Here is a 25,548-nt window from a genome sequence, read left to right as displayed (position 1 = left end):
TTCCTAATTTGCTTTACAGGTACCAGCCTGTGTAATCCTCACAGCAGCTGCGAGAATAAGAGCTGCACCTGCCAGAGGCCACCCGGTTAGAAAGAGGTGGTGCTGGGATCTGCATCCACTGGCCATCTCTGGAGACCACCATGAGCCAGGGCCCCTGGTGACGGCCCAGGGAAGGGGCAGGTGCGGCGCCGTGGAAGGTCGGAGGAGGGCAGAGGCAAAGAAGGCCATGGAAACGGTAAGACTCAGACACACAGGGCTGTGAAGGAAGAGCCTTCCAGGTGGAGGGTGTTCCAGGGTAAAGGCTTGGGGCTGGGGCCAGGTGGGACTTGCTGAGAAGGGGAGGGTCTGAGTGTGGAGCCGAGCGGCAAGGACATGCCCCAGCGTAGGGTCGCAATGAAGACGCAGACTCTGGGCCTGGGTTCAGGTCCTTACAGTACCACTCAAAGCCATGTGTTTGGGGCAAGTTGCTTAATTGTAATAACAGCACGTACCTCTTTGGGAGATTGGAGGGCAAACAGATTTATAAGTGTAAAGTGTTTAGAAGGGTGCCTGGCGCTTAGTACCATTGTTGTTATGCTTATTGTTGTTAAGCACAGGATGTGACTGCAGGTTGGCCCAAATAAAGGCCTGATATGTGGAAAACAAGAGCACAAGTCGGGGCTTGTGCTTGGGGCATCCCTAGTAGAAAGTGTGGGATTGGAGCAGGGAAATCCAGAGGAGGCAAGCTGCTGTGGAGAGTTCATTTTGGGGACCCCCACAGGCTCTGGAGAGAGAAAGGCAGAGACTAGAAACAGGGGGCCAGGGAAGGGGCCGGAATTCTCTCACGCCCAGAGGATGCACCGGATGTGTGTGATTCAGCCTTGTTACAACCTTGCAAGTCTGTGCTGTCGTCCCCACTTCACAGAGGGGAGGCCAAGGCCTGGAGAGTCGCCACAGCTGTAAAAGTATCTCAGAAGCACCTCCTGAGACTGGCCACAGGCCCACAGGCCCCGCCCACTCCCAGCTGTCAGTGGTCACGTTTCTTTGTAACCATATGTGCCGGGGTCCCTTGGTGCCACGGGGCCTTCCTGTGGGTAATCACTGCCCTGGGGAGGTGAGGCCAGTGCTCCTGCCTTGGCCCAGGCCATGGGGCAGTGGCTGGACAGGCTTCCTGGTGTGACAGTTCTGCCCAGAGCAAGTCAACCAGGCTGCTGGTGGTGCCAGGAACACCTTCGTTCAGTGGGGGCCTAGGGAGGCTCTGGAGCCCAGAGGGTCAGTCTCAGGATGAAGAGTGTGTTCACTCACTCAGCTGTCTGGGCACTCCCTCTGGCACTGACCCTGACTTCCTCTGTGGCTTTTTTCTGCTGCCCTGTGCTGGCCCCTGTCCTGGGGGACTGGGAGAGTAGAGAGCCTGCTCTGCGCCAGCCACAGTAGTGGACATTTTCATGTGTATAGAGACACTGTCACTGGAGCTTGGGAACAGAGATTCTTTAGTCAGAGAACAGACCTGTGTTTGAATCCTGGCTCAGCCCGTTCCTATGTGATGGGGGTGGGAGCCAGGTGGGGTAGGGCTGGGGTAGGGCGAGGGTGGGGCAGGGCAGGGATGCTTCCACCTCTCAGCCTGTTTGCTCATCTGCAGGAGGGGGAGTAATGGAACCCACCTCACAGGCTGTGCTGAGAATTAGGCACAGAGCTTAGCTCAGGCCTCCTTAGTCTTCACAGCCTGTTTTACTGGTGAGGAAACTGAGGCTCAGAAATTTGCCCAGGGTTGCGGGTGGGCAGATGGTGGGGCTGGACAGCCAGAGCTTAGGGCCTTCACCTTTGACCAGGACAAGAGGAGCCGCCCCGCCGTTATGCACCACATTCTGCACAGCTTTTCTCCCCACGGCCCGAGGAGCCGAGGAGACGCCAGGCCGGGGGCCAGGGGCCTCTGCTTGCTGCCCAGGCCTCAGTGAGTAGTGCTTGCTCTGTCGTCCTGCTCCTGCCAGGTGACAGATACTGTGGCTAGGCGCCTGCCTGTCCACAGATGTGACCGGGGCTTTTGTGGGGGCAGGACCGAGAATGTCTCCAATGAAGACCTTGGTTCAAGGCCTGGTTCTCTGCTTTAATGCCCACTGGGTGTCCCCTGCTGGCAGATTCTGTGGTGGTCACAAGGCTGCCCGTCCACAGGGCCTCAGCATTCTAGACCTGCCCTTTCCTCTGACACTCACCCCAAAGGGCCCAAAGCCTCCATCCCGCACGCTCCACAGAGCCCAGCAACTTACCCAAGATTTCATGTAGATGCTTAGAGTTTTTTAAAAAAAAAAAAAAATCCAGTTGGGGGAAGTGTGGAAGGCGGGGGCAAAATAGCTGAAGGGGATTAAGAGGTAGAAACCTCCAGTTATAAAACAAGCCACAGGGATGTAATACACAGCTCAAGAAATACGGTCAGTAATGCGATAACTTTGTATGGGGACAGGTGGTTATTAGACTTATCCTGGTGATAGTTTCTTTTTTTTTAAAGATTTTTTTAAAATTTTATTTATTTATTTATTTTTGGCTGTGTTGGGTCTTCATTGCTGCATGCGGATTTCTCTAGTTGCAGTGAGTGGGGGCTACTCTTCATTGGGGTGCAGGGGCTTCTCATTGTGGTGGCTTCTCTTGTTGCAGAGCGCGGGTTCTAGGCACGCGGGCTTCAGTAGTTGTGGTGCGTGGGCTCAGCAGTTGTGGCGCGTGGGCTCAGCAGTTGTGGCTTGTGGGCTCTAGAGCGCAGGCTCAGTAGTTGTGGTGCATGGGCTTAGTTGCTCCGTGGCATGTGGGATCTTCCTGGACCAGGGCTCGAACCCATGTCCCCTGCATTGGCAGGCGGATTCTTAACCACTGTACCACCAGGGAAGCCCTGGTGACGGTTTCTTAATGTAGGCAAACCTCAAATTATGCAGTACACCTGAAACTGACATAATGTATGTCAACTATGTTTCAATTAAAAAAAAAAAAAAGACATCCAGCTCAGTCTTTGCCTTTAAGCCAGAACAATGTTATTACTAATATTAATGTGGGTCTAAATCATTTTGTGCTTTGTTTGCTCCTCCCGGTCTGTTTATTTTTCTCCGCTTTGTCACTCTTTTCTTTTCTACCTGTTTGGAGCTTAAATGCTGTTTCTGTTAGTTCGGGATTTCCCTCGACACCCAGGCTGCCAACAGTCTGTCCGTGCCCTCGTGCTCTGACTCTTGCTCCCATTAGTTCTCCATTGTGCTCACTTCTTGTCTATTTGCTGTTCTCTTTCCCCTTCTCCTCGTACATTCACACTAAGGGTACAGCAGCCTTTTACTTGACCCCTGGGTAACACAGGGTTGGGGGGGACTCAAGTTGCTGAGCTTCTTAGAGCCACCCTGAGAGTTTTCTCCCTGCCCACATCCCCCGTTAGGTCCTAGCTTCTTTGGTCCTCTCTGGCTCCAGGTCTCCCTCCCAGAGTCCCACCCCCACCTCTAACCAGCCTGGTCCACCTACCTGCTGTCCCGCCATCACTATCCCTCCCTTGCCCGTTTCTCTCCTTGGATGTCTCCCTATCTGAACTCTTTGGTTAAATCTGCTTACCGGTTCCCTCTCTCCCTTTAAGCTCCACAAGGGTGTCCCATGTACCACTGTGCCCCAGGGTCTGGGGCACAGAGCAGTGAAGACCAGGAGAGAGCAGGTAGGTGGATGGTGGCAGCTGAGTCTGCAGGGGAAGCACCCACCTGTCAATCCCAGTGGGACTGGTGCAGTGAAGAGGAAGAGAGGTCTGCTGGGATCCCACCCAACCCAGGTGCAGGGGCACAGACTGCCCACCCTCTGGGTCCCAGAGAAAAACCAGACTCAGGGGAGCAGGCAGAGTAACGTACTAACATTTTTAATACAGTCTGATCAGATCAACTCACATCACAGGGTCAACCTGGGCTTGCTCACGTGTGATACAACCGAGGTGTATGATGTCCCCACCTGCCAGCTCTCCTGCCTTCCAACAGCACTGAAACCCCCTCCCTCCCTGACCAGACTGGCATTTCTTAAATTTTGCATAAAACTATTTCTTCCATAGACTCCAAACATCAACTAGCCAAGTTAATTATGGTACATCTAAACAAAGTTTAATCCTAAACCCTAACGTGTGACTGCGGTTTACAAAGAGCTCTGTATCACCTGGGATAACTTTCAGTAGCAATTCACTACAACTGGTCCTAAAAAATAATAACAATAATAATAATAATTAGAGAATTAAAACCCAACAGCAAGTTGAATGGTTAAAATCACCTAAGAACTGGAATTTGGGGTAGGAGTGTCCTCGATTGTTAAGCTTGTCCTAGTGGCAAAATGCTAGCCTTCAAGCGGGGCTCAGAAAGGTCTGGGGCCCTCCAGGTCAAAGGTCAAGCTCAGGGGGCTCTCAGAGGACACTCACCCCATGGTCCACGGGATGCTGTAGGCTTCCAGCTTCCTTAAAAACAGTTGGGCATCAGCATTGTGTAAGTGGGCGCAGACCCTACTGTGGTATCTTTTGAGGGATATGAGAAGGGGGAATGAGGGATTAGAGAAGGGGCAGGGGACCAAAATCACCGAGGTCCCAGAATGCTGTCAGGTGCGGGTGTGGAACTGGGGTCACTTAAGACTGAGCACCAGGGGCTCCAGCTTCCGCCCGTTAGAGAAACCAGCCCTGGTGTTGCCTTGGAGGCCTGTGTAGTGTTTTCTGCCCTCATCCCATACCGGGTCTCGCAGATATTTCTGCCGAGTATCAGATGAGAATCTATTTCTAAAGACCATTGGGAGATAGGGGTGGGTGACAGGGCTGGAGGGGGAGTTAAAAATGAATAAAAATCTCTCAGCTACAGAACCCAAAGACACCACTTCCCTCCGCATTCACAGCATTTCTCAGCGGTCCCTGGTGGCCGTTTCTGCCGGGACGCAGCATCTGCCTCACTTGCCCTCAGGCCCCAAGGGCTGCTGGTCGACCTCGGGATCTACCAGAGATGATGCAAACGCCGACTGAACAATCTGAAACCCAAAGGACTCGAGGAGAGACATGTTCTGCTGGGGAGAGAAAGGCGAGCCAAGGGCAGGGCCCAGGTCCCCCAGGGGACCCCCGAGGGCCCGGACATGCACCTTCTGGATGTGTTTGTTCAAGTAGGACTTGGAGCGGAAGAAGCTCCCGCACTCGGGGCAGGGGTACTTCTTCTCCCCGTCAGACTCCATTTTGTTCTTGGGGACCGCCATGTCACAGGAGAAGGATCCATTGGTGCTCTGTTTCTCGGGCGTCTTCAGGTCGCTGGCATCCGAGAGGTCGCCGTAGGAGTCGGAGCTCTCAATCGGATCCTGATGTGAGCATTTCTGGCCTTCTAGGAGGAAACAGAACACAGAGGAGCGGTGAGGCCAGGCTATGGGGATGCCCCCTCAGAGGGGTCGCCAGGGGCCAGCTCACAGGCTCGTGGAGGGCAGCCGATGGCCAGCCACCGCCCAGCAGAACCCACAGAGGTTCAGCTGGTCAGTCAGGGAGCCTGGCGTGCCTACAGGGGTGAGACAGCAGGGCCTGGGGCTGCCAGCCTCCCTCGCCGCGGACTCTTCATGCAGGCGCACGTGTACCGCTCACCACCATCTCGGCCTGCTTCAAGGAAGGGTATGGAGAGGGGACCTCCTCTGTCTCCACCCAGGACAACCCAAGACCCCCAGCTCCTAGGCGCTCTCTTGGGTGCCTCTGAGGGTAAAACAGCTGTTGTGATGATGCTGAGCAGGTACGTCAGTGGCCTCACCTCTGCAGCAGACTGGCTGCACCCTAGCAAGGCAGAACCAGAGCCGCGGGCTCCTCAACCCAGGCAGACCCTATCGACGGCTGAGTCAGAGCCAGTCCTTTTCCCAACGCTGCAAACACAAGCCCTGCCCTCACTGCCTCTGCCTGCCAGAAGCCTTCCAGGCCAAGTTGCCAAAGCACACAGCTTAGAAGGAACTAAACAACTCAGTCGGCCAGCTGTCCCTACACAGGGCCCAGAACAAGCTGGTCCTCGAGACAGCCCTCACTGATCTGCCTTGCCCGGCCCACACGTGAATCCTCCACAATGAGCTCCTTCCTGCCTGGGTTCAGAGCGCCATGCCGGGAAGGGAAGTCGGTGATGGGAGCGTGGAGCATGCCATCTCTGCCATCTGCCAAGCCCCTGGCGTCATCCCCAAGGCAACAACAACTTGAAAAACCACACAACAACCCGAATCACCAAGTGGAGGTGGGGCCTAGGGAGCTCTACGCAAACCAACTCGGAGTCGGCACCATGCATCTCACAAACGCGGCCAGAGGCTCTCCGGAAAGGGCTGGTCACAGCAACCAACCACCCCTACCGAGGGGGAAGCCAGACCTTGGCTCCCCCTGCCCACAGGGTCAAAGGAGAAGAAAGCATTCAGCCACAGCTCCACGCCATCCTTAAAGGGCCACAGGCAATGGACAGGCCCAGAGGCTCATCATGCAGGGCTCCTCTTCCTGCCCTGGGCCCGGGTCGTCCCTGCAGGGCTCTGGACGTGGGGGCTGGCCAGGAGTGAGGCGGGTGCTGGGGAAGAGGAGGCGGGGGCTGGATCTCGGCAGGGCCCTAAAGCCTCACTCACCGCCCTGGAGTGAGATTCCCCACTGTGACTTTTGTCCTGGAGGCCACTGCCACGCAGATCTCGAGCCTCCTTGAGGCGGCCAGCAAGCCGGCAGCCTTCACGCCTCCCCACGCCCGGCCCAGCGCCCCCACAACACAGCCTGCGCAGAGAAGCAAAGTGCAGAGCAAGGGGTCGCTTGCCTTTGTTGCCATAGGTCCTGGCGCAGTGGAACGCTGCTCCCCCATTCGGGATGGGCTCCTGGTGCCTGGAGACCTGGGGAAGGGGAACACCGTGGTGGGTTTTAACATGGACCTTTAAGTAGGAGGCAGAGGAGAAACCTAAACAAGACAAAAGGAGATGAGATCCCGCAGCCGGCACACAGACACCTCTCTGCTTCCCCCACGCCTCTCCTCTGGCCGCACTGGCTAGCACTCCTAGAAGGGGCCCCTCCTTGGCTCAAAGGCGCTGCAACCACAGGAGCCACCTGGCTCAGGAGGGAGGGTGGCACTGTCCTCGAGTCGGCTTCTCTGCAGAGCCCGCTCTGCAAGGCTGTGGAGGCTGCCTGGAGGGATGGCCTGAGATCCCACTCCAGCCAGGGCCAGAGGCCAACTGCCTCGGCTCACTTGGCACCTCCGTAACAAGTGGTCTGAACGGATGGTCCACAGCCCCAGACCAGCTGCAGGGACCACGGCTAGAAACACTGTCAGGAAAGTACATGGGGCTCCAGGGCAGCCACGGGACTCCAGCCGGCAGAACGCTGCTGAACACGTGTGAAGGCAAACCATCTGCGCAAGAAGCCAGACAGAGGCAAGATGAAATCCCAAAGAAATGCCTCCGGGAGTCCCCCTTCTTCTACCTGTTAAGACATGCTCTATTTTGCAAACTTTCTCACCTTTAGAATAACTGGGTTTAGTAACTGTTTAGACCTTTTGAAGAACAATGAAAATAGGAAGTTATGTTAAAGGGGGTGTGCAGTCATCTCTTATTCACGGTGGTCTTCTTGGTTTGGTTTTGGAGGATCCAACAGGTTCACTTAAGGGAGAAGAAATAGGCACAATCCTTGTCTTTATTTTGGGGGAGGGGCAATCCAAACTTCTGGGATCTGCTCCAGACCCACCCAGATGCTCCAGTCAGTTTGAGCCTCGAGATGCCTCAGGCTGGGAAGAGTGATCTCGGGCCAATTTCCACAGCAGCCATGAGTCCAAGGAGATGGAACCAGGTGGGCCAGTCAAAGGATTTCCACTTGGGTTTCCGCAGGAAGGAGCTGGGACATCAAATCCTCCCATACTCAAGGATCCAAAAGTGCCTTCGGCAGGAACCAAAACTTTTCGGCAAAAGGCCCACTTGGGGCGCTATGCCTAGATGGTGTTCCTTTAGTCCACTCCAGATGCAGCTGACACATCCTCGGGTACTTTCATTCCCTCGTTAAATTACAGTCACGGGGTAGCAGTGGGATCCACTACTAATGGGCCAGAGGCTGGAGAGTACTGTGTAATGTCTGCACAAGACTTGTTTGAAAAAAGTCTGAATTGGCCTGGGCTTTCGAATGCTACTGGAACTACAATAAAGGTCACCTTCAGCGAGTGACAGAGGTGTGCAGGCCCAGCGCACCGCGTGCATCACTCTGTGCTTTGCAGCCACGTGTACAGCTGCTAAATGGCACAGCCTGGACTCTAGCCCCAGGACCATGTGCCACCATGTGGTCCTTCACCACTGGGCAGACTCTCTAATAGTCTCTGTGTCTTGGTCCTGGCCCTAGAAACATCCCTTCAACTTTTGCAGTAGGCTCCATTATCACCATTTACATTCCTGTATCTCTCTGCCATGTTGGTGGATTAGAATGAAAGCTGCTGGTAGACAGGCTGACCTGTGGGAATCTTATTCAACAAACATCCCCCTGATGGTAGCAGCTGGTGGTTCTGGAGGGAAATGGAGGGCTGGGTGAATCTTCCTTCCTTTCCTGACAAAGAAGACCCTCCTGGACCAGATGCTGCTGTCCTGCCCTGCCTGGTAGAGCACGATGTCCTGCGCTGTGACCAAGTGGTCTGCCTGGGGCCAAGCAGGGGACAGACTGACATACGAGGGTCCCATATAAACACTCCTCGGAGGGAGGCTGTGGTCAGGAAGGAGCAGATGAGACTCACAGGACAGAGGATCTCAGCCCTGCCCCATGGATGGCGCTGCAGCCCTGGCAACCAACAGAAATATCAGGACTTTCCGACTGATGCGATGATACCACTTTAGAAGGGAATTTTTTTCTTTGTTTTTTAATCCCTTGCAGGGCCCTCTGAAGTGGTTTGAAGCTCTCTGCACAGTGCACCAGGGCAGGGCCACTGCAATCAAGAGGGACAGGAAAGGAGGGAAGGAGCACCAGGAACTATTATATTTACTCCTTGAGGGAAAAGCTATGCTGGGGAACACAGCAGATGCTCAATGAAAACTCACTGTTTTCTCCCGAAAAACGGTCTGGGGACCACGTGGCAGGGTCCCCTTGACGCTGCCCCAGCTGCAGACTACTTACTATCTATAGCAAAACCACATGGCGGGTGGTAGGCGTGGATCCACAGTTGCCACCTAAAGCCCAGAATTTAAACACAGAGCAGCTCAGCAGCCAAGTTTTGGGGTAAAACAGAAGCCGAGTTTCTGTGAATGTATCTCTGAAGCCAGACACATTTGGCCGGAATTCTAAACTCACCTGCCCGTTCACCACTGATTAACCAAGAACCAAAGAGGAAGCTTGATACAAGCATCAGAATGATGGGGACACTGAGCACACACGTGACTCCACCACCACCGACAGGCCACCCTCTCTCGCGCTCCAGATACGGAGAATATGCTACCACGAGGCTACTGCTCCTCCACTGCATTTTCTTGCCTGGTGTGCTGTAATTCGCACTCTGGAAGCAAACCCTCCTTGGCAGCTTCCACATCTGTGCAGGGGTCAGGGACGGCTTTCTTCTTGTCCACACCTTGGTGGGGCTGTGCCCAACTGAGCCGTGCTGGAGGTGGGGCACCAAGTAGGCTTGGGTCAGCTCAGTCCAGGGGATGGCAGGCTGTCTGCGTCTACCACTGGCGCTTGCCTCTGGCTGGAAAGAAGGCTTTCTCTACCCTTTAAGCAGATATTTGAGTGCAAGTGTTGTCTCAGTCAAAGACAGAATCCCAATACGCTTTCCCGCTCCCTCCCTCATACACATCTACACAAAGACCCGGGCTACAGAAACTTAAAAAGAAGGGAAATCGTGGCAATCTACCAGGTCTTTCCCACTGTTCAACTCAACTGATTTCCTCAACTTGAACGTGAGGAGACGGGCTTTTGTTGCCATCATACTCCTCCCACTGCAAGTTATCTTCTCTGCAGATGGGATGGTCTACGTCCTGATATGTCTCCAGGACAAAGACAAGGTCATCTGTCTCCAGTGTGGGGCTGGGCCACCGGCTGCATCTCCTCTCCCCCATTCTTCACAGGCAAGAGTTGTTCGTGTGGTTGAAAGTAGGCAGATGGATGGGTGGTTAAGCTGATTGCTTAAGAATTGCTGGGACTGGAGGATCTCAGGGCACCTGGATATTCACCTGATCCGGCCTCACCTGCTAACCGGCTGGCTGAACGTTAGCCTTTGCTTGAACCCTTGTAGAGAGAACATCCATTTATTCCTGCAGCTCCTTCTGTAGTCACAGCCTTGAAAGGATGGCCCAGAGCTCCCTGCATTCTGATTCCAGTGTCTCAGTGTCTTGGCGGCCTATCCTCTTCCTGGAAAAACTGCCTTCCCCTTCCTCTTCTTTTTTTGGAGGGGAAGGGAGGTGTCTTTTCCCATTTCTGCCGAAGAAATGAGTCCAGAGGTAGAATCCTGCTCCTTCTCTTCTGATGAAGACGAAAATTGTTTTCTCTTCCTTCTGAGGATCCAGGGTGGTTTAGACTAGAGCCCTCTTCTGTCTTGGAGGAATGGGACTTCCTGCTCCGACTCTGGGACCCAAAGCTGGGTTTTTCTGTTTTGGCTTTTGGGTTTTTTTTTTTTTTGGCCATGCCACGCAGCTTGTGGGATCCTCCTTCCCTGACCAGGGACTGAACCCAGGCCCTCGGCAGCGAGAGCGCAGAGTCCTAACCACTGGACTGCCAGGGAATTCCCCCAAAGCTGTTTTGCTTACGACCCAGATCTAGCGTTGGCTTTTCTGAGGAAAGGTGGGCTCTGGTTTTACTCTCCAGGCACCCCCACCCCGGCCACGTGGCCTGTGGCTGCTGCCCAAGTCCTCTTTACCAGCCCAGGGAAAACAAATCCTGACGTACAATAGTTGTTGGCTTTGCCACATCAGCTGTCTCCTAACTGGGTCGACTTTCCCTGCTATTCCCGGCTGCTCGCAGCTTTTCTTTCCTCCTGAGCGGGGCCCACAGGGGCTGTGGCCCTGGGTCCCCCACTCAGCTCCCCGCCACTTTGTAATCCAGGCTTTATCTCAGTTTCCTCATTGGCATCCTCCTCCGCCCTAACTGGTTTACCGCCTCTGGTCTCTGACCCCAACTCTCAGGCTGAGAACTTCAACCTTGAAACCCCGACAGAACACCCGCTGACAGCACCGTTGCAGCAGGTCTCGAGTTAGTTGGGGGCGCGGTCAGGAAGCCACGGGATGAAGCGAGACAAGGAACCATCTCTTCCTAGAGCTGGGCAGCCACAGCCTGATGGCTCTCTCCACACACAGCCCCACTGCTAGCTCCCCGGAGGAAGCTCCTGCCAGAAAGGGCTCTATTGACATATCAGAAAATAGGACAGATGCTTAAGCAGCTTTTCTGACCACCTCCCTGCTTCCACAGCAGGTTTCCTGGTGGTACAAATGTTGACATCGAATGGCCTTCAAGGCAAACCCCAGGTGTGCAGTCCCCGGGGAGGAACCCAGCTCAGGGCACCAAGAGAACACCCAGCCACTCAGCAGGCTCCCTCCACCAGCAACCTCAGGGCATGTGGAGATAGCACAGGACTCAAAGTTTCCAGCCAAGGACTGCAGGGGGCTTGCACCTGGTCCAAATCAGAGTGTCAGCGAGCTGTGTCTTTCCTGACAGTTACGAAGTGTAAGGAGGGCCTCCCAAGTGTGCTGCTGCCTGCAGGGTTCAGAGAACTTTCACCTACCTTGTCTCCCGGGATCCTCACAGCAACCCTGTGAGGTGGGCAAGGGGGATGTTCTCAACCCCGTTTAGAGATGAAGAGACTGAGCCTTCGAGAGGGGAAGGGAGAGTTCAAGGTCACACAGGAGGGTGAGGTGGGAGGGGCCAGCTAAACCTTGGGTCCCCTGCCTCCTGGCTTAGTGCTCAATCCACTAAGCCACACTCAAGACTTCCAGAAGTGTTGCGACAAGAGTGTCCCAGGAGATAGGACTCTCCAGCCACGTCCCCACCTGGCCAAAGCAAGCGCACCATGCAGAAGCATCCTCACGCTCACCAGACAGCTGCCCCAACTCCTTCAGCATGTAAGGCGCAGCCTCCTCCACTGACGCTGCTTGCAAAACACGAACCTCAGCCCTTCCAGCAGCCAACGAGCCCTGGCAGAAGCTCAGGGACAGGCCAGACTTCATCCAACACAACACCAGGGCCACAGATGCCACCTAGGCCAACCTCGGCCGCAAGCACGCTGCCCTGCTCAGAGCACCTGCCACTTTCCGCTCTCGTCAAGGCCACAATCTACCTGGGCCTGGGCTCTTCTGACCATTTGTGCTAGAAAGTTTCAGCCCTTGTCCATCTCCAGACTCGACGTCCTTACCTGGCTGCTGACTTTCACGTGCCAGTGGATCAGCCAGCAAAGCTCTTGAGCAGGACGCCTCATTCTCCCACCTCTTGGGGCCTAATGACTCCCCCCAACCTCAGTAGTTCAGCGCATCCATCCTGCCCCCTGGGCAGCAGGTGTGTCATGGGCCCAAGCTTGGGAACAACACTCTCTGCTGTTCCCACTTGCTGAGCTCCTGGCAGCTCCCGTTCCAAGCACCCCAGGTTTCTTGGAAAGGAAAGGGTGACAAACAGCTAGCTGGGGGATAAGGTGTTTATCGCTCAGTGGGAAGGGAGGGAGGGCTGGCCGTGCAGAGTGGAGCCTGAGGCAGGGTGGTCAGACACCCCTCGGCCTCCCACACGGGCTCAGGCCCATCCCCTGGACATGAGGAAATAGCAGGGAGATTACCTCGGTTACAGATACTGCAGAAGTTGCTGGGCCCCTCGCTGTGCTTCTTCAGGTGGTCTGCCATGTACGCCGCCCTCAAGTACTTCCCGCATACCTGGCAGGGCACCTTGTCTTCGTGACAGGCCAGGTGGGAGCGCAGACGGTCTCGGGTGGCAAAAGAAGCATTGCAGGTCTGAGGGCAGAAAGGAAAATGGGGTGAGGTAAAAGCTGGCGTCCACACCCAACTCCCTACCAAGCACACTGTGGCACAAAGCCATTTCTGGCCAACACAGGGACTCCCTGTATAAAGAGAATTTGAGAATGCGGCCAGGCTTCCTCCCCAGATGCCAAGTAAGCCGCTCCTACCCGCCATGGTCTTCCCCACAGGACCCCTGAGCTAGGATCACTGGTTCCCACCGTCCCCCAACATGCACATTACATGGCAGGCTGAGTTCTGCAAAACAAAAGAGCTAGGGGTTTTTCATTCTTAAACATTTAAGAACTGATGTTAGTTGCATTGGCTGTCAGTGAATTTACAGAAGAGCTATTGGCATATAAACGGAACAGTCTTCACCTTCTCCACCCTGGGTTTCCCCTGGTTGCTTTATACAAAGAATCCAATTTACTCACTTTATTCAAAAGCGACATTAATCGTGGCCACAGGGAAATGGAAAGGAAAGGCAGGACAGAACACAGAGATTACTCTTCATAATATCCGTGTGCGTTTGTATTGAGAAAGCAGCCCATAAAGTGACAGTGTCAATTTTGCGAATGTGAAAATTAGCAGAGAATGAGGGCCGGAGGCTCCGGGGGCATCTGTGGAACCCCAGTGCTGGTGCCAACAAGGATGGCACCACCCTGCACTGACCAGTGCCCCCCACCGTGCCAGGCAGGCCCCAGGCTCCACCTTCAGAGGCCTTCGTCGCATGCAGTGCATCCTCACGGTGGCCCTCGAGGCAGGCCGTGCTCTCACCCCACCGGCCAGGAGCTGCAGTCAGTACCACACCCTGGGAAGGCAGCCCCGGGTCCACCCCTAACATCTCTCCCCCAGCCCGGGCCTGCATGGCTGCCCAGCCGTGGAGGTCACGGAACATCGGGAAAGCCCTCAGGAGAGTTGAATCTGGTGACCTTCACTATTTTGGATCTACGGATGTGTCTCAGGAGTTCTAGTCAAGGTTGACTCATTTCTTTTCTCTGTACGTGTCTGTTTACTACTTGAGAGCCACAAAAGAAAGCAACATTCACCTTTAATTGCATCACAGACCGAACGTTAACCCACTGAAGACCCGCCACCCCATTAACTGGCTAGAATGGAGGTGTTCCTGCGGCTCCACTGAACAGAAACAGATCCTGAGATCCTGAGACCTTAAGGTAAGTGTCTGAACACTGTCACCATGTACAACGTCTGTCTATTGCTTTACTGTACAATCAGAGCGAGAAACAAATGCATTCGATGCTGTGGAGGTAGAAGACACCGTGGTTGCTACCCCAACCCCAAATGTCTGCATCAGGACCAGCTGAGCTCTTCTTAGTCGTTATCTTTTGAATAAATGTTACACATTTGAATAGAAGAATTTATGCTAATAAAATACAGTTGACCCTTGAACAGTTTTCCAGGGTTTGAACTGAACGAGGCCACTTATACGCGAATTTTTTTTCAACAGTAAATACTACGGTAGGTGGTATACCATCTGCAGTTTGCTGAACCCGCGGATGTGGAACCGCGGACGTGGAAGAATCGCATACACAGAGGGCCGACACTAAGTTATATGTGTATTTTTGACTGCTCGGAGGGTCGACGCCCCTAACCTCCATGTTGTTCAAGGGTCAAGTGTACTGCTTTCATGTTTTATATATTGAGTTTATTCATCTGACAAATGAGGGAGCTAAGTTTAGAGAGTAATTTGCACAAAGCACAGGGCTCAGCTACTAGAGAAAGCAACACCCTGCCACTGCCAGGCCAGTGCCCTACCGATCCTCCTGGCCACCCTGGGGTATTCCCCTCCTCCCCGATTTACAACCGGGCAGACAGAGGTCCTGAGAGGACTCGGGGCAGCTGGACTGAGAACCAGCCCCTGAGCATGTGTTCTTACCACCTCCAGCCTCAGCAGAGGTAGCTTCTGGTGAAAGGTGTGGATAGGTTTTATCAGTGTACTTGGTAGCCAGGGCTGTCCTGAGAGAGGTGACAGTATCTGTGCAGGGAAACGTGAGCACTTAGGTGACTCAGAAAGCACCATGGGTGCTTGGTCTCATGGCCACAGGTGGGCCCCCCGTCAGGGACCCTGTGACCCAATCATAGGCCACAGTGGGTGGAAAACTGAATCTTCCCCCAGCCCCACCAGACTGTAAACCAGAGTAAGGGGTGCCATGAACACCTGCGGGAAAGAGGGGTGCACCTGTCGATTTATCTGGGGACGAGAGCCGGCTTGGCTGGACAGCAACCTGAGGACCACCGCCACAATGACAAGAGGCAGTGTGGTCTACACTGCAGAACTCAAAGGAGCCAACCACGGACCAGGTGTAAGAAAATGCAGCTGAAAGCACACATTCAGGATCCCACCTTCTGTGGCCCCTGGGAGAGGGTGCCACTAGAGGGATGTGAAAGAGATGCCTTGTTTCTCTTGCCAACTTTCTTTTGGGATGTGTCCCGTAAAGCACTGCCTGTCATACTTTGCTAACGAAAGATAATGGACATCCAGACCTCAATTATCCAAAAGTGGATTATCCATTTGGGGGATTAGCTAAGCAAAATTAAAACCGCAGACCAGGCTGAGTTCTCCCACCCTGTCCTCCATTGATTATCTCTCAAGGAATGAAAGCAAACTTTAGCCTGAGCAAACATAATTAGGAATGTAAATCTGCTGCTGGGAAAACAAAACAAAACACAAACGCAACAAAAACTATCACCGTGTTACAAAGCCAAGCTGAAATGGTGGTTGGCTTCTCTGTGCCAGGATTGACCCTTTGTGGCTGGAGTACCCAAGGCTTTCTGGAGGAACTGTGAAAGTGCCCAAGTCCGAGTCTAGGCCTGCCAGAAGTTCAGACAACACCGAACATAAAAGGCCTGGTCACTTAACCCAGGAGAGAAAGGAGAGAAAGGCTGAGGAGAGAGATGGATCTCAAAGAACGGGGTGCCCGGAACCTCCATGCTGGGGCCACTCAAGAAAAAAACACTTCCTGTCCTGGAGGCAGGGAGAAGGCAGAGGGACCCTGATGGGATCAGCACCCCAATCGATCGCCGGTGGCGCTGGGAATGGCCGCCTCGCCCCCAGCCCTGCGCACAGGCAGCCTGCTATTGCTGGAAGCACACCTGCCAGGTCCTGGCCCAGCCCCCAGAGAGGTTCATCACCACTCAACACTGAGCCCCAGCCAGGCTCCCTTCCCTCCCTGCCAGTTTCTCCCTGTCCCAGACTTATGAATGCTTTTCTTCCCAAGGGTTGAACAGCTCAGGAATGGGGCCTCAATGGTACCACGGGCACCGGTGCACACCTCCTCTTGGTGGCCTTTGAGCCTGGCAGCCTTAGGGGGTATCTTAAGTAGTCTTTTCCATAGCCTTGGAAAAGTCTGAGGGCAATGCATGTGGGCTCAGCACCATGGGCCTTGCTGGCCCCCTTCTTCTCAAGGGTGTCAGCTCCCTTATTCGCACTTCAGTTCCTAATGAGTTATCCCTCCAGCCCAAACCGCCCCAACCAGCCCCCGAGAAATGGGGCCACTGGGAGCAATGGGAGAGGTCTGAGCTGTTCTAGCCTCTCGGCTTCAGGCTGAACTCCATCTGGGGTCAATGTCCCAGTCCACAGCACTAACAGATCGAGCAGCATTGGGGCATCTGGGCCATTTAAGGACACTCAGGCCAAACCCCAAGGAGACTTGCGTGTCACTGCCAAGCCTGAGCCCCCATGCCCCCACGTTCGGAGGGCCTTTCCCCTCAAGCTGTGGCACCCGTCTCTATAACTGGCCCCTACTGTCTCCTCTGTGGCATCAGGAGGGACCGAGAGGTATGGCCCATGCCCAACTCTGCCAGGGGCTAAAGGAACCAACTCCCAGAGAGCTGTCTCTTCACCTCTGATACTTTCAGCAGACACACCATGCAAAACAGATGCCCCTGCTGTTACAAAGCCCAGGCACACCTGGCCAGCCAGCTCAGAGCCTGAGAGGCAGCACGTCTTCACCTGCACCTGCCAGGTCACTGTTAGGGGAGTTCTGGCTGTGGGGCTGGAGGCAGGGCCAGCAGGCTTGTGAGAGTGTGTGTGTCGGAGGGGCAGGGCAGGAGCAGGCTCGTACACCAAGGGACAGTGATGTCAGTGTTATGACACAGACCAAGGACAAAACACACAAAGCCTCAAATGTTAGAATGAAAACTTTTATCATCACTCCTATTATCCCCGCAGAGCCCGCGGGGGCTGAAGGGCACACCACTGGGATCCGACGGAGGTCTACATCTGCTTTATCAGCACCCAAAGCCATATATTGGGATGACCCAATGTAAAGCTACTGGTTAATCTAGTTCCTGAGCAGACCTGCTAATAAACCTCAAAACCACAAAAGTCTAATTCACAAGCCAGAAATGAAAGCGGACCTGTGTGAGTGGGAAGGGACGAGGGCAGCATGGTTGGCCCAGTTGGAGTTGCGCCGGAGTCTCCTCTGGAGGAGGATTCACTCCCAGAGTTGGGGGAGGGGTGGCCAGGCCCCATTCTAGAAACCCTTTAGGGGAGGTGATGCCAGGGGAGGGGAAGCATGTAAGCTGGTGGCTTAGTTCCTAGGAAAGCATCAACCTCCAGGCAAGGACAGACACCCAGGGGTGCCATCTGCTAAAGAGGGAAAACAAGGCAAGAGAGCCCAGAAAGAAACGTGGAGACCATGGGGAGGACCCAGGAAGGAGCCTTTTGCTACCCCTATTTGGGGTCCTTGAGCTGGGAAAGAGTCCAAGTCACCCAGGGAGGAGCTGGGCATGGTGGGCAGGGACCACTCTGCTGGCCTCTCCCAAAAGCAGGGGGCTCAGACCACTGCCACTGCCGTTCCCCTCCACAGAAAACCCTCTCGGGAGGCCCCGGCTAGCCCACAGGCCACTGGGTAAAGGCCCGGCTGCCCTCTGGGGCAGTCCAACCCTGCCTCAGATAGCCCGGCGGGGCTGGGCAGAAGAGAGCGTTGCTGGAGGGTGCCGGGCCCAGGTTTTCGAGGGCTGGGAAGGATTTTTTTAGAGAAAGGGAAAAGGCGGTGTCAGGAACCGAATGGGACGACCTCCACAAAGCAGGCTGGGCAAAGTCCCATGATGGCAGGTCGCTAGGAAGAGATTCCAGGGGCGGCAGGCCGCTGCTGCTCCCAACCCACACCTGGAAAAAGGGCAGAGAGTGCAGGTTACCCCCCCAGGCCACCGGGCATGCCCCCACTGCCCTCTGGGCTCCTCCTACTCTGCTGGGCTGCTCAGCACACTACCTGGGAGAGTCAGAATGTGCTCCGTGATGACAGACAGAGGGAGAGGAGGCAGCGAGGCACAGGCGCATCCCAGCAGGCCCACCCCTGGTCGCCTGGCCGTCTGGGAACACCACCGCACCTGGCCCCTGGGGGCTCTCTGCCCCACCTACAGCACGTCCATCCCTCCCTATTATCGGTCTCCCCAGACCCTCGTCCTTGCCACCAACAGGATAAAGAGAAGCAGGTCACCCCACCAGACGTTGCAATAAGCACCCCACAACTCTGTCTCCCACTCAGATGGTGGGAACTTGGCCCAGGAAAGGGGGAACGACCAAGGAGAAGATAGAAGTGTGTTTTCCACCCACACAGGAATGCTCAGTGGCCAGGAGAGGAAGCTCAATTTTCTGGGCATCACAGAGCCCCCAGATATTGTTCAAGCAGACAAACCAAGGGTGAGAATCTTGCCCAGCCTCTCCTACCTACTGCTACACAAAGAGCTCTCAAGGACAGGAAACCACCTCGCTTTCCAGTTCTCAGAAGCCCTTGGCTGTGTGCACACGTGGCTCAGGATGGGTTAAGCAGGTGCCAGTGATCGCACCACTCCCTGCCTCCTTCACTCCCACCCCCGCGGCCTGGTGCCCTGAGCTGAGGGGACCCAGAAGGAGCTCCAACTCAGGTCAGGCTGCCGGGCATACAAGGGGAAGAGTTGTTGGCTGGACCACCAGGAGCCCTTAAGAAGCCATTCCCACCCCACGGTGGCCCCTGCAAACTGCTGGGAACCAGAAGCCAGACCCAGTGGGGTGCCAGTGCCCCCAGGACGACACTTGTGCAATGTGGCCCACCATCCAAGGAGCTGGCAAACGCCAGGAGAGGAAAGCCAAGCAACAGAGCAAAGACAGAGACGGGTTGGAAACCAGGACCCAGCGACCAGGAAGGAGGGGACATCAGCGGTGGGAGGGAGGGGGCTGGGGGAGAACAAAGGAGGAGAGCAGACAGACGGTGGGGGGACAGAGGGGGAGGTGTGCACAGCGGTGGTCAGTCAGCCAGCCCAGCACGCACAGCAGCTGGCTCACGGCCGTAGCTGTGAGGACAGCAGCATTCTCTTTCAGCCCATCTCTGCCCCGGCCCAGCCCCTACCTGACACTTGTGAGGCCGCTCAGAAGTGTGCACCTGCTTGATATGTCCGTTCAAGTGATCAGGCCTAGAAAAGAGAACCAAGAGAGACTTTAAAACAAGACCTTAAGAGAGGGGGCTACAAACTTGGCCAGACCCCTGCCCCCACAAGGCTGGAGAGGACTCCCTCACCCCACCCCAGCATGACAAAGAAAAGTCACCACCCAGCTCTGGCTCCTGAGGCCCAGGCCTCTCTGCCCTGGATTTCTCTAGAGGGGGAAGGGGAGTGAGCATTTGTCTCTGACCTTGCCTACCCGCCTCCCCCCACCAGAAACTCAATGATATCTAGGACCCAAGGAGGGGGCTTTAGAATGAGACTGGGCTGCCTTACTGCAGCCTTTCCAGGAGGGGGTATGTGTGATTCATTGTCCAGACTAAAGCCCCTTAGAAACTCAGCATTCCCCTCCCCCAGCCTCTCCCGCCACAGCAGCCAATGAATGCCACCCGGATGGAATTCAGTCCCCAGAGGCCAAGGGATGAAGCCTTAAGCCTCCAGCTGGGCTGGTAAACCAGATGCCCGACAGAGCAGGTGGGCAGGGGCTGCCTGACCGGTAAGACTGGTTCCTACTTGGGGCCCCTCTGAGGGAGTTCTCCATCCCTACGTTCACACACACAAGGCCCTCAGTACCCAGGCAAGTTAAAACGAGCCTTTTATTCTGAATATTCTCTTAAGAGGAAAAACAACCCTCTGCTTGCAGACAAGTCTTCAGTTCCTTATCAGGCTCACTAAAAAGGCAATCTAAAACGACATCCTGCTCTCCTTCCTCTCTGTCCAGTGAACATAAAGGGGATCTGTGGGTTCAGGTGGGCTCTGGAGCCACCAGGTCAGAGCAGATCAAAGGCTTCGCTGTTCAGAAGAGACTCTGGGTGCCCAGCTCTGTGCCCTGTGATTCCGGGACTGTGAGAGGCAGGGCCGGAGTCTGCTGACCCAGGATTGCCAGTGCTGTGCGGGGGGACATGGAGGCGTGGGAGCGTAAGGAGTCCCAGATGCACTTGTTTCAGTCCCTCCCCCGGCAGCCATTCAAGCGGGGAAAGTCGCTGGAGGAGCCTGGCCTCCCGCCCCCAGAGGGGGCCCCTTGCCTGGTGCCGGAAACACAAAGGGAGCCCAGGGAGAAGAATGGTGAGGCCCGGTGGCTGCAGCCTGAGGAATCTGGCCCCTTCCCACAGGCCCCAAGGAAGAGAGACGGTAGGGCACGCCTAGTGCCACAGAACTTCCCTGAGGGAAGAGAAAGCAACTCTTGGCCACATCATCTCAAAATCAGGGCCGTTAAAACACTCTCCCCAAACCTGACATGGCCCTGCAAGGTCAAGTGAGCCCCCTGCAAGAGTCACACCCCCAGCTCTTGGAGAGGAGCTATTCCATGAGTTAGGAATAGGACAAGTCATGGGGGGTGGGCACCATTCCTCACCTGGAGAAGCCTTTCCCACAGCTCTGGCAGATGTAGGGCTTGCCCACGGACCCATCGTGGGACCGCACGTGGTAGGACATGCGATCTTTCCTCTTGAACCGCAGCCCACACACGGGGCAGGAATAGGGCTTCTCCCCCGAGTGGGACAGCTTGTGCCGATTGAGATGGTACACATCACGAAAGATCTTGCCGCAGATCTCGCAGGCCACCTGCTTCCTGGTCCGGCTCCTCTTTCGGGGGCCGTCGGGGTCCTCAGAGATGGGTAGCCCATTCTCACCCAGCCTCGGAGGAGGAAGGTCGATGTAGCCCAGCTGGAGGCTGGTGACACCATGCTGGGCCTCGTGCTGCCGGAGCCGGTTGGCATCAGTGAACACCTTCCCACACAGGCCACATGGAAGGATGCCTGCCTCCCTCAGGCCCCCTGGGGACCCGAACATTGAGTCCAGCAGGTTGGCCTTCCTTGGGCGGCCCCGGCCTCGCTTGCCAGTCAGGGGAGGGGCACTGGATGCCACATTGGGGAATGGGGAAGTCAGCAGTTGGGGGGACAGGGGTCCGGCCACCATGGGCAAGCGGTCCACCCCAGGTAACACAGGCAGGGAGGCTTGGCTCGCAATGGCTGCACCAGCCGCCCGAGCTGCCTCCTCCTCAGGCTGCATGCTGCCTGCGATGCCATTGCTGTTGGCTGCCAAGGCTGCCCCATTGGTCATGTCCAAAGGGAAACCCAAGTCCGAGGTCCCAGGGGGACGAAACAGCATGATGTCGGCCCGGGCAGGGGGCACCAGGATCTGCACATTGGACTGTTTGATGACTTCCTGGCAGATCTCAATGACCGACCTCATCAGCAGAAACTTGGCGGCCGTCATAAGCTCGGGGAAGCTCTCCAGGCGAACCACAATGCGGGAAGTGTAGGCGAAGTCCAGGATGTCCCCGAACACCTTGGAGCTGATGGTGTGCATCTCCAGCTCCCGGCTGCCCCCAGCCCCACCACCCGGGGCCGCCGCTGCGCCCCCCACGTCAGCGGGACCCCCGTCCGCAGCTCCGCCGTCGCCCAACTGGGCGCTAAACACTGACTCAAAGTACTCGCTGCAGGCAGCCAGCACCGCGCGGTGCGCTGGGAAGCTCTCGTCGCCCACCCGCAGGAGCACGTCGCAGAAGCGCCCGCCGTTTTTGCGCTGCTGGTTCAGGTTGTGCAGCATCTCCGTGCTGTGTCTGCTCACCTGGTAGGTGTAGCAGCCCGACGGGCCGCAGGAAGCGTCGTTCACTCGCTCCATGGCCGCCGCCCCCTCCCCACAAACCGGGCCGCGTCACTTGCCAGCCCCACTCCCTTCCCCTAGGCAGCAAGAAGCGGGGTGCAACGAATGTGTCTACACTCCCCACACGTGCCGGCCCGGGGCTCTGTAGTCTCGCAGGTGCGCGGAGCGCACACGCCCCCTGCCCGGAACGGACTGTCTAGGCGGCAGGGCACACCACCTCCCACATAGCTGCCCCCACCCCTGCTGGATCGTGCACTCCTCTCTCCTCTCCGCCCGCCCGCCTCCCCTTCTCGGTCTACCTCCGGGGGGTACGCGAGCACAGAGGTGCGCCCCTCCCGCAAACGCGCCTGCCACCTCCCCTCCCGCCCGCCAGGCGGCGCCGGCGCGCAGCCAAGGGGGCGCGCGCGCGCGCGCAGGGAGGAGGAGGAGGAGGGGTTTGTCGCGCAGGCGCGCGCGCCGCGGTTTTTCCCGGGCCCGCTGGGGGCGCGCGCTGCGTCCCCTGCAAAGCGCGAGCCGGGGCGGGGGCGCCGGAGCGGAGGAAACAAAAGGCTAAGGCTAAGGCGGCGGCGGGGCGCGCACCGGGGCGGCAGCGCGGGCCGGGTCCCGGAGCTTGGCGGGCGGAGTCGGTAGCGAAGGCTGGAGCGGGCGGGCGGCGGCAGCGGTAGGGCGGGCCCTTTCCCGGGCCGAGCGAAGGCGGTGGCGGAGCGGCGGCGCTGCGGCCCCGGGCTCCGTGTGTTCGGAGCGGAGGAAAGATGGCAGCGGCTGCACTTCCTCTTGCACTTTCACCCCTGGGGGGAGGAGAAGGAGGGGGCGATACCAACAACACCCCCCCTCCGCTTGCAGAAAAAAAAAAGAAACGGCGAGCTCGGCTTGGGGGGCCCCCGGCGCCCCCGGCCCTGCACGTGCGCACCCGAATCCCTGGCCCGGACCGCCCAGCGCTGCAAACTTTCCACTTTCTTTGTGCCGAGCGCCCCCCCCTCACCCAGTCGAGGATGCACGTCCCCCCTTCCCTATTTATACACCCCCCCCCCGCAGCTCCGCTCCCCCCCGCTTCCTGCCCCCCCTCCCCAGTCCCCTGCTCCGCCAATGCTAGCGCAGACTGAGCCCCCGTCCGGCCCCCGCCTCGCCACCCCGCCCGCGGGGCCGGGGGCTGCAGTCTCAGCCCCCCCGGACCAATGCAAACGAAGCGCCTAGCCAGCAAACCAGCTCCCACTGCCCCTCCCTCCCCGCCAAGAGTGGCGGAAAGCGGACGGGGCCGGGGGTGGGGGGAGACCGAGGGGGGCAGATGTGGGCCCCCCAGCCAGCGATGTGCACCCGTAAGTCGAGCGGGCGTTCGCTACCCTTCGGAGCCCCCCTTCGATGCCCGAAATCCCCAAAAGTCGCCTGCAAGCGCCTCCCCGCTACCAACCCCAGAGAGGGCTCGGGGTCCTAGCTGGGGGCAGGCCGAACCTTCGGAGCTGCTTCTGGACCCCGCGCACTGCCTGAACTGAGGGGGCTGCGCGCCCGGAAGAGCTGGGGATACGAGGCCATCGTCCACCCTCTCCCCCAAACCGCCACACGCCAAGCTTTGTGCCCCAGGGAGCGGAAAGTAACCATCTCGGGGAGGCGACAACATAGAGGCACGGGCGATGGGAAGGGGCAGGGATCCCCGCGCACCCTAGGAAAATGGGGGTACTGGACCCTCCAGGGAGCACCCTTTGGCCTCCTGAGGTCGGAGCATCCCTGGCGCCCGCAGCCCAGCGAGTCGCCCAGCGCTCGGGCCATGAGCCCCGCCGGCGGGCCTGGGCGCTTTGTCCCGGCCGTCCGGGAGATGCTGCCGCGCGCGGGTTGGACACAGAGGTTCATCTCTCTGGGAAGAGCTGGCGGCCGCTGCCAGGCAGCCCAACTTGGAGCCCTGGGCTGCAGGCACCGCGTGTGCGGGCGGGAAGTTCCCACAGTTGCAAAGAGGGAGCGAAGTATGTGTTCCAAACTTTCCACGGTTCCAAACTGAGCGCTTCCATTAAGAAAAGCGGTGTGCGGGGGAAAAGCATTCTGGGTATTAGCATGCAAATGAACGGGCCAGGCTTCCAGCTCTGCTCGGGATTCCCACCGCCGCGCGCCCTGCTTGCGCAGAGCCACGCGCGCCCACGGGTTCCGGGGGTGGCGCTGCGGGAGGACCCGAGTTCGAATTCGACACGACTTCTCTCTGGTTGCGTGTTTTGGTGACGGTCACTTGGCCTCTCTGAGCCTTAGTTAAACACAGTTTCCTAATATGTAAACCGGGGACAGCAGCACCTGTCTCTTGAAGTGGTGAGGTCTGCACAGCACATAATTCTGGGCTGGGTCTCTCTCCTTACACAACTCCGCCCTTCCTAGGTCGTAGTAGGTACCAAATGCCTGTTGGAGAAAATAAATGATGAAGCTTAGAGGACTGAGGGAAGTTCCCCGGACCCGGAGTCAGGCGATCTGTGTTCTAAGCCCAAACTAGCTGTGCCACCTCGGGCTAGTGCCCTAACCTCTCTGACCCACAGCTCAGATTCTTTGGTGGATTCTGGGAACCGGCAATTTTTGTGTTTGAGAGCAGCCACAAAGAAAGAGGGATCTGATTATTGAGGGCCTACAGTATACACACAGACTCTCTCCAAGGTAAATATATTCCCATTCTACCAATGAAGAAACAGGAAAATGAATGACTTGCCCAAGGCCACACAGATAGTGGTGGAGCCAGGAATCCAACCGGTTAACCCGGGTGTGCTCCTTCCTTGCCAGTGGCTTCTGAACCCCCTCAGTGTCTCCACATGAACCAGGAATTGGTTCCCAGTCTGCCGTGCTTAGAAAACAGGGTGCTGAGATGTTCCTCCCAGAGGGGTCACGCTGTGAACGTGGGTTCACAGAGTGCTCTCAGAACACTGATCCACAGTGCTCTGAGGAAAACAGGGAAGATGCACCAGCCCCATTTTGCAGAGAGGAAGCCTGAGGCTCAGGGAGCTTGAGTGAGTGGCCTAGGATCCCACCATGAGGAAGTAGCCAGACACAGATCCAGATCTCAGTCCTGACCGCAACTGGGAGCTTTTTCCTGCATGTCATCTTGGCGGTGTAATTGTGTGGGAGGGCTGTGATGATCTCCCAATTTCATCTATAACTGAACCTTCAGTCTTGCCTATCTCTTAGGCTCTTTCTCTTTCTTTTTTTTTTTGTAATTGAGGTGAAATTCACATAACATAAAATTAACCATTTTAAAGTGTGTAATTCAGCAGCACTTATTACATGCCCAATATTGTGCAAACAAGACCTCTGTCAAGTTCCAAGACACTTCTGTTTCTAAAAGAAAATTCTGTCCCCAATCCCCACTTCCTCCAGCCCCTGGCAACCACCAATCTGCATTCTGTTTCTGTGGATTTACCTGTTCTAGATATTTAATATAAATGGAATCATACAATATTTGATCTTTTGAGTCTGGCTCTTTTCACTTAGCATAATGTTTTCGAGGTTCATCCACGTTGTAGCACTGTTATTCCTTTTTATGGCTGAATTCCACCATATGGATATACTACCTTTCCTTTATTCATCCGTTGATGGGCTTATGATTATTGTGAATAGTACCACTATGAACATTCGAGTACAAGTATTTAAGTATCTGTT

The 25,548-nt window shown here is 56.3% G+C and overlaps 1 protein-coding gene and 1 long non-coding RNA gene across 7 annotated transcripts in view; one reads left to right on the top strand and one right to left on the bottom strand.

Annotated features, from left to right (window-relative positions):
* Window positions 1-16,936, top strand: part of LOC118906800 — a 41,931-nt gene extending 24,995 nt beyond the window's left edge. The window contains exons 4-6 of one of the 2 annotated variants that reach the window (XR_005022595.1): window positions 20-235; window positions 13,943-14,051; window positions 14,345-16,936. This is a non-coding gene — a long non-coding RNA (uncharacterized LOC118906800). Of the gene's footprint in view, window positions 1-19; window positions 236-13,942; window positions 14,265-14,344 lie in introns of those variants that run through there. The other variant, XR_005022594.1, reaches the window with a different exon arrangement.
* Window positions 3,831-22,664, bottom strand: PATZ1 (POZ/BTB and AT hook containing zinc finger 1). 5 transcript variants are annotated; one of them, XM_036874475.1, is made up of 5 exons: window positions 20,675-22,224; window positions 19,230-19,293; window positions 12,702-12,873; window positions 6,750-6,887; window positions 3,831-5,321 (listed from the first exon to the last, which is right to left on the bottom strand). In XM_036874475.1, the coding sequence occupies exons 1-5, from the start codon at window positions 21,943-21,945 to the stop codon at window positions 4,903-4,905; spliced, it is 2,064 nt and encodes a 687-aa protein (XP_036730370.1). In that variant the 5' UTR covers window positions 21,946-22,224; the 3' UTR covers window positions 3,831-4,902. The 5 variants fall into 5 exon arrangements, with proteins under 5 accessions (XP_036730370.1, XP_036730371.1, XP_036730372.1 ...); XM_036874476.1 differs by having other exon boundaries at window positions 3,850-5,318; window positions 20,675-22,228; XM_036874478.1 differs by having other exon boundaries at window positions 5,153-5,321; window positions 6,750-6,822; window positions 20,675-22,220.
* Between the last annotated feature and the right edge of the window lie 2,884 nt (window positions 22,665-25,548).

This window comes from Balaenoptera musculus, chromosome 14 (genome assembly GCF_009873245.2).
Source record: "Balaenoptera musculus isolate JJ_BM4_2016_0621 chromosome 14, mBalMus1.pri.v3, whole genome shotgun sequence".
Lineage (NCBI taxonomy): Eukaryota > Metazoa > Chordata > Mammalia > Artiodactyla > Balaenopteridae > Balaenoptera > Balaenoptera musculus.
This window is presented reverse-complemented; position numbering and strand designations above follow the sequence as displayed.